Source organism: Triticum aestivum, chromosome 2D, assembly GCF_018294505.1.
Source record: "Triticum aestivum cultivar Chinese Spring chromosome 2D, IWGSC CS RefSeq v2.1, whole genome shotgun sequence".
NCBI lineage: Eukaryota > Viridiplantae > Streptophyta > Magnoliopsida > Poales > Poaceae > Triticum > Triticum aestivum.
In genome coordinates this window covers 529,772,446-529,780,528 of record NC_057799.1, presented here as the reverse complement: position 1 = coordinate 529,780,528, position 8,083 = coordinate 529,772,446, and the positions used below count along the sequence as shown (strand labels likewise).

At 51.8% G+C, this 8,083-nt stretch overlaps 2 protein-coding genes across 2 annotated transcripts; one reads left to right on the top strand and one right to left on the bottom strand.

The window, feature by feature from the left end:
- Window positions 1-1,431: 1,431 nt before the first annotated feature.
- On the top strand, window positions 1,432-2,031 carry LOC123049794 (histone H4 variant TH091). Its single transcript, NM_001426748.1, has one exon. The coding sequence runs from the start codon at window positions 1,533-1,535 to the stop codon at window positions 1,842-1,844; it is 312 nt and encodes a 103-aa protein (NP_001413677.1). The 5' UTR covers window positions 1,432-1,532; the 3' UTR covers window positions 1,845-2,031.
- A 3,183-nt stretch (window positions 2,032-5,214) lies between these two features.
- LOC123049793 (uncharacterized) lies at window positions 5,215-6,823 on the bottom strand. Its single transcript, XM_044472667.1, has one exon. It carries the CDS (start codon window positions 6,536-6,538, stop codon window positions 5,354-5,356), a length of 1,185 nt encoding a protein of 394 aa, XP_044328602.1. The 5' UTR covers window positions 6,539-6,823; the 3' UTR covers window positions 5,215-5,353.
- Between the last annotated feature and the right edge of the window lie 1,260 nt (window positions 6,824-8,083).

Genomic DNA, 8,083 nt, shown 5'->3' with positions numbered 1-8,083 from the left:
TCAGGTCCAGATTTCCAACTGCCGGAATTCTCCCTCTTTGTGTGTACCTTGTAAATTATGAGAGAAAAGACATTATAATTACTTTAAAAAGCATATTATGGATAAAAACGTCATAAATAATAGTAAGGAAACATGATGCAAAATGGACGTATCATGCGTCCAGGGGGACTGCAACAGGCGGTGAGGAGAACTCTGGCAGTGGATCGTAGCCCGGCGGGTTGAAGTGCTCTGGGTCCTCGTCAGATGGCGTCGGGGACAGGAGGCCCGACCCGTACCCGTAGCCCGGGCAAGAGTATATCAGCGTAGGCGGCGCTGCGAGTTCCTCATCGGAGAAGTAGCGATCTGGGTCATCGACGAGCCATGCGGCGCTTGGTCCGGCAAGCATCCACTCCATGGGCGCATACACCGGCGGAGGAGGCGGTAGTTCGGTGGCATCCGTTGTGATGTTGGAGGCAGAGGCCTCATCCTCGTACTCGATCCCGACCCCTGCAGCGACGTTCGGCACTGGATCAACCTGTTCGTCGACATCGTTTGGAGCGGCAGCAACCTGTTGGGGCATGACCAGGAACTCTTCCCTGGGCGCATCCGCCCTGGTACTCGGTCCTGGCGCTCCAGGGGAGTTGCCGTCGTGCACCCAGCGGTGAGCACAGTGGAGGCGCTGGCGATAAGCATGGCGGCGAAGGAGGCCACCACCAGGACCGTAGTGACGAAGAGGAGCACGATATGGTGCACTGTGGCGGCGGAGGCCGCCATTCCTGTTCAGGCGACGTCCATAGTTCCGACGACGAACAACGGCCAGACCAAAAGTCCGTCGAGGAAGACGGAAACGACGATGCTCCCTGGCCACGAACCTGGCGAAGGCAAAAGCAAGGTCCGGCAACAATGCCATTGTTCTCACCTTTCTTCATCTTGGCCTATTCTCTCTGTACGAGAGCGATGCGTGCATGATAACGTGAGAAGAAAAGAAAGATTGAAGTGAATGAGTGCTTTCATTGATAGTGACTGCAGGTTTTATATCTCCTAAACAGTCGCAAGTACAAGTTGGTTACAGTGTTCGCGTCGATTCGGAAAGACACGACGATGGTTTGGAAAGACACGATGATTGTTCGCTAGGTACTGCGTCTGGACAACGCCAGGATTCCAACGACCAGTTAGGATATTCTAAGGAATCTACTGATCGCCTAATTAGCCTAATACTAATACTATTACTCCTAACAAAACATATACGATAAAACAACCGCCCAGACCCCACATCCGGCGCCACATCATGGATCCGGGCCAGCACCCTCCCACCTCATCCCACCCTTCTGATCTCAATCCAACGTCGCATCTCCACCGTCTCGCGGATCGACCCAGCGAAGTCCCTCCCGCCCCCAAAGTCCCCCAAATCTTGCAGTTCCCTCCTAAATCCTCCCCATATAAACCAACCCCCCGCCCTCAGATCCCTAATCCCATCGCAAGCATCAGACTCCCTCCAAAGCAGGCAGCAGCTCCTCTTCTTCCTAATCACACTATCTCGGAGAGGAGCGGCCATGTCTGGGCGCGACAAGGGCGGCAAGGGGCTGGGCAAGGGCGGCGCCAAGCGGCACCGGAAGGTCCTCCGCGACAACATCCAGGGCATCACCAAGCCGGCGATCCGGAGGCTGGCCAGGAGGGGCGGCGTGAAGCGCATCTCCGGCCTCATCTACGAGGAGACCCGCGGCGTCCTCAAGATCTTCCTCGAGAACGTCATCCGCGACGCCGTCACCTACACCGAGCACGCCCGCCGCAAAACCGTCACCGCCATGGACGTCGTCTACGCGCTCAAGCGCCAGGGCCGCACCCTCTACGGCTTCGGAGGCTAGATTTGTGTGGTGAAGCAACTTCCTCGTTTGCTCTGTGATCTGTGCTGTCGTAGATGAGATTTACTGATTTGGCGTGCGCCGGTTGTATTCTGTCATGGGGTTCAGTAGGCTGTGTAATACCTTGCTCTGTACTTCTGTTCAATGCAATCACTTCTATTCTGAATCCTGGCGAAATGCTTCACTGCTGAATTGTGTTTTTTTTAAGACTGACTGATTTGATCCATTTGATTTCTCTGTTTAGATCGTATATCTGCACTGAATCAGTCTTTTATTTGTTTGTATATATGTCACTCGTTGCTTGCCAGTTTTGATCGCATAGCTGTACTGAATCAGTTTTTTATCTGTTTAACTATTTGAAACTCGTTGCTTCTCATTTCAGATCGCATATCTGTACTGAATCATCCTTTTATCTGTTCATGTATTTGACACCAGTTGCAATCTGCAGAAGAGATGCAATCCATCCACTCAGGCTCTGTGACATGCCCCTAGCTGTAAAATCTGTCATGCCCCTACCTGAAGACACCCAGCAACTGCAAGATGTTGAAATGACCAAGGTCTGCTGATTTGATTATTTGCTCTGCACCATGCCCTACATCTCAGTATCGATTTGCATCAAGGGTGGGGAGGAAGCTATATCTTCTCTTGAAACTTTTGTATTCAAAAGGCTAGTTTCATGACCTCTAATTCTCACATATTGTCCTGTTAACCTAGAATATTAGCAAAACTAGTTGTCATCGAGTCACTAAAAGGTTTTTTATCTTATGCTGCTGACATTAATGCATTATTTTGTATCTGCGCACACCGCTAACTGCATTTCCATTGTTAACTCATAGTCTCGTATCCATGCGGACATAACTTTTGTCCAATTTGTTTCTGTCACTATTCTTGTCCTGGAACATTAGTACAACTTGGGAAGAGGTCACATATGTGTATCTATGAAGGCAAAGCTTTACCATCTCTTGAAACATAGATCGGCTACATGGTACTCATATGCTACCGTGGGAGTATTTCTTTGTCGGTTGGATGTTTGATTGCATCACCGTGATTGTTTTATGAATTATTTTCTTAACTAATTTTTTTTGTAGCCGATATTTTGTTGTCCCTTTGTGGAGCGGAAGTGGATATACCACCATGTTTTTGCAAGGTTTTATCTCAGCTCTTATGTAGATATTCGATTTCCATAAGCCTTGCTGACTGCTATCCTTTTCTAAATTTTCCATTAAAATATAACTTTGCTACAGTCAATAAGTATGTTCTTTACTGAAAATATATTTTGTAATTTTAAATCAACATAATGGCAGACTTTGGTAACATTCACAATATCATGTGCTTGTTATCGTACAAATCTCCGATTTTATGTTCTCTTGATTATCAATAGATGAAACCAGGGATTATAACCCTTGAAACACAAATCTGTAGATGAAACCAGGGATGAAACCGTGGTTGTGCTAAACAGTGTTTCTGCCCCTGGATAAATTGTAAAAACGGTCTCAAACAAGGGGACCCCCTTTCCCCCCTTTTGGTTCATTCTCGTCACCGATATCTTGCAACGCCTAATCTTTCGTGCCCACATTGACGGTCTACTTCACCACCCCCTAGATCAAAACCTCCCCACCGTCCTTCAATATGCCGATGATACGCTCATCATCACCCACACCTTTGCTGGCACTGCCACACAACTCAGAAAAATTCTGGATTGTTTGCTAACGCTACTGCGCCTCTTGTTGAATTTCCATAAGACTACCTTCCTACCCATCCGCGTCCAACCCACCATCGCAGCGGACATCACAAACCAGGCACCCGAAGGAACGTTAGTTTTAGCATCTCATCAGCGGATCTAAAAAAATCGAGATGCAAACTGACTACCATCGAGGCCACACTCATGTAAAACTAGATCCACTATGAGAAATCCTATGATATGCAACCCTAATTGAATCTCATCTAGATACGAAGATAATGGAGATTTGAGCAAAAAGCACGGATGTAATCAAGGATGTACTGCAGGAGGATGCCAAGGGGTTCGAAAAAGTCGCCCGGAGGAGGTCGGGAGGACTGGAGGGTCACCGATGGCAACGACAGTGGAAGAGGCGACATGCGGCGGTTTGGGGGCCGTGGGGGCAACTGGAGTCGGAAGAAACCCTAGTCCCCACGCCCTCCCACTTATATAGCCGATCGGCCTGTGTACCCCGGGTGCCCGGAGCAAAGGGGACCGGGTGGTTGGACTGAGACCAGGTGCCTGGGGGTATCCATGGACTTGTGATTTTTTTGAAGGACATCTCTAGGGTGCGTAGCGAATTGTAGGCTTCCTCGAAAACTGTTCAAAAGGCTCCACAAATCGAGGATACTCACCCCAATGAAATCAGCTATATGAATATGATCAAAAGAGACTCTTGCAAGGATGAAAGCTTGTCTTTGAATAAGAAGGCTTGGAATAGAGTGCAAACATTGTCGTATAGAGATCGAATACACTCATATTTGGAAAAAACGAAAAGGAAAACCAAACTATGAGTGGTATGATCATACAGCATATAATGACATAGGTATACAATACCAGAATAACACCAATGCGATCCAATACTTCTCTTAAGGGAGAAGGGCGGCGCACGAAGCCACCTTGTTAGAGTGTTTGGCATGGAACCGTGAAGATTTGAATCTTGGGCCCAACACCAATGCTCATCTTTAAAGCACAATTGCCATCATAAATGGCGGATGTGAAAGATTTGTTTTCTTTATGCACTAGTAGAGATATGAGAAGTCATGGATCCTACACAACATATCGAATCTCCATCGTACCAGGCGATGTATCCTAAGCAATCATCGATGTCACAACGGTGTGTTGCCTCCATCTCATCAGTCCGGCCTCATTCAGTTCCAGCTTGCAAAAATGGAGAGAGAAGAAAGTGTGGCTCATTTGAAGGCCATTGAGTAGGGAAGAGATACATTGCCCCATGGGCGGCTATTGGTCAAAACCACAATGAGTTAGCATTCAAATCAGGGTCGAGAGACCAATCTTGTCCGGTTTGAAAAGTTCGGGTGCAAGTTGTGTAGTTTAGCTTCGCAAAAAAGTTGTCTGGCTTTGAAGTTGAGTGACAAAAACTGCACAAGTCGCTATATCGAGAGACAAAAAATGAACCTTTTCACTCCCCTCTTCTGGTTATGCTTTTGCTATGTTGTCTAAGCAATAATGCTAAACGTATAACGCTGACTAAGATTCTTTCTTTCTAACTAACCTCTCCCTGATTTTCACGGGGTGCCCTCTCCCCCCTTTAATCTCCGATCAAAACCCAACTGCCTAAGTCCGGTAAATCTATGTATGTGCAGCATTACTCTTGTCTAAGAGTCAATAAAACGTGCTTTATCAAACAAAATGTGAGAAAAAGAGGATGCGCACAATATCCCGCGCACACTTATTCCACTGATTGACACCATTTGTTCAGGTTGTAGTTACATGAGAGCAATCAAAAGAAGAAAAAAAACATTAAAATGCGGTGCATTACACATGAGATGGCTCATCTTCTGCCCGGCCCCGGATGAGCCCGCTGCATCCTAATCTGCTCCCTGAACTTGGCTATGAACTCGTCAGCCTTCTTGTCCACCTCGTCCTCCTCCGGCTCGGGCCTCGTCGCCAGCTCGAAAAGCTCTTCGTCGCAGGAGTTGTCACCTTGCCGCCCCTCCTCGTCTCCCTCTTCGTCGTAGTTGTCTTCCTCCTCGTCGTGTTCATCGTCGCCGTCCCTGGCCATGTCGTCGCTGAACGAGCTGTCCGAGGCCGCGGCCATCTCGTCAGCCTCATCGTCTGCGGCCGCTTGATCGTCGGACGGAGCCACAGGATCGTAGTCGGTGAAAGTGCTCCTCCTCGTTGCTTGGATGGAAGAGTTTGACCGGAACCTGCTCCGTAAACCCGTCCGTCCGCTCATGCTCATGTCTCCAACCCCATATTCGTTGAAGCTTCTTGCTCTCGCCTTCCCGAGGCCACGCGCGCCGCCACGAAACTGCGGTGGAGGCGGCGGGGGAGGAGGCGAGGACGGCGAGAGGGTCAAGCCGGCTTCGAGGACGGAGGACGGCGACGACATGGCTTTTTCGCGCGCGCTGCCGTATCCTATTTCTTCCTTGGGGAGGAACTCTGCTTCTTCATCGGTAGCGTCATCACTTACATTGCCCGGTGCAGATTCTTCGGCCAATGGCTTGAGCTTCCTCACCGGCAGGAGAATCGGCTTCTCGCCAGCGTCGCCCGTGTCGGCGACGACGACGAGGGCATCGTCGGGGTAGTACTGCGAGCTCCACGCCTGCACGGCGCCGTCCCTGGCGCCGCCGCTGCCTCCGTCGCCGCTGTTCCCCTCGAAGACCAGCGGCCCTTGCAGTATCTGGGAGACGAAGGCCTCCACGGACTCGTCGTCGTCGGTGACCTTGGAAGAAGCGGCCACCGGGGGCACCACCACATCGGCGTCGGCGTTCCTCTGGCCGAAGACGCCGTAGGAGATGACGAGGCCGAGCAGGAGGATGTGCGGCAGGTCCCAGATCCCGGGGGTCTGGCTCGTCGGCAGCATCCGCAGCAGCGCCACCACGACGGCGAACAGCACCGCCTTCCCGGCGAGATTAGACGGGAACAAGAGCTCCAGAGCCCGCTGCATCCTGGCAGAAATGACATCGTCACCGCCGGTTCTTGGCTGCGCCGGAGCAGGAGCAGGCTCCGCCATTGCGGGAGAAGATGAAGAAAATTTGTGCGTGACTTGGGGTCTCGGGCGGGCTACGGAAGGCCGGGTTTGTTTGATCGGCTATTAGGCTAGGCTGTGAGTGCGATCGAGAAGGAAATCCGGATGGAATGGAATCCGCGCTCTTGCTGGCGAGGAGAGGAAGCTGCAGACTTGGTCGGGAAGCAACACGAGGCGGACGGAAAGAATTTATGGGAGCAAAGGCAAAGCAACCCCAAAGAGAATGGACGGGATTAGTATTAATCCTGGCGAGGGCAACGTTCAACTGTGGAGGGAAACCGCGGGAACGTGCTAGATCAAAATCATTCGGCGATCGAAAAGGACTCGTGTGCGTGGTAATCCTCTGGGGGGGCGGCGGGCGGTGGTCCGGGCCGGCGCAACCGTAGCGTTTGGCGCTTTGCCAAACGCCGTCGCCGCCCAAGCCCCAGGCCGGATATGGTCCATGGCTCTCCTACCGGATGAGATTTGCAGGTCTCGTCATGTGGACGGTTCTAGGCTACGCGCCGCGTTTGCTCATGAGCTCCTCTGTTTTGGAAGCTTGGACTTTGGAGCCGAGCTGGGGCTGAAAGGACGTAGAAGTCCACTTCTGGGTTGTTCAGTCGCTAGCTTCAGGCACGCTCCAGAAAAGAGAGCGTGCTATGCTAGGGCATCTTCGACACCTTACCTTTAAATCATCCGCATACGTTCGGATCACGGAACCCCATCCAACGCGGACCTTCGCTGTTTGATTTGGACGTTGTTTCTCCCGTAAACCGAAGACAAATATGGGCTTTGCGGGCATTCCGACACTACCCACACCCGTCCGCCGTGGCCCACCCGAACCACTCCTCCATCGCCCGCACGCGTTCCCGCCTGGCGCCAGCTGCCCGCATTCTTGTTGCTGTAGAGCGTGCCCCTCCATATTGAAGACGGCTTAGAACGGACGCGACGTCTCACTGCCTCGACCATTAAAACGGCGCACCAGTCGAGGGCGTCGCCCGCTGCACGCCGGCAGAACATGCCTCCTCGCCGCATTCAAATGCCTCCATTAAACCGGTGTGGAAGACGACAAACCTACTCCGGTCACATGTCCATTCACGAGTGGGCCGACATTAAACACAATGCAGGGCAAAGCTCCTCCCGTGCACCCTCTATTTAAAGGAGGCTAGACGCTGGGCAAGAATCGCATCACCAAGTCCACCGCTCCCCATCTTCTCCTTCCACCATTTTTTCCACACTTTCGATGGCATCCGACGAGCAGGAATAGTAGTTCTCTGGCATAAAAGCCAGCTGGGTGGCCCGCCAGCCCGCTGGATACGAGTGAGGCAACTCGCTGCTCCATCTCCCTCGCCCTAGCCTGATGGAGCGAGGCATAATAGCCGGCGCGTGGTTTAACACCTCGCTGCACCAAGCCAGCTCGTGGAGGAGTGGCGAGTTGCTCCAGACCGGCACAGGAGGGGGGGGGCACGACGGCACAGGCATCATCGTTGCCGTGGACGACGTCGCGTCGTACCGCGCCTCCCGTGCCTACGACCGCGCCATCGGCCGACA

Bases quoted from the DNA above. Each gene is read 5' to 3' on its own strand.
- LOC123049794 (NM_001426748.1), top strand. From the start codon at position 1,533: ATGTCTGGGCGCGACAAGGGCGGCAAGGGGCTGGGCAAGGGCGGCGCC.
- LOC123049793 (XM_044472667.1), bottom strand. From the start codon at position 6,538: ATGGCGGAGCCTGCTCCTGCTCCGGCGCAGCCAAGAACCGGCGGTGAC.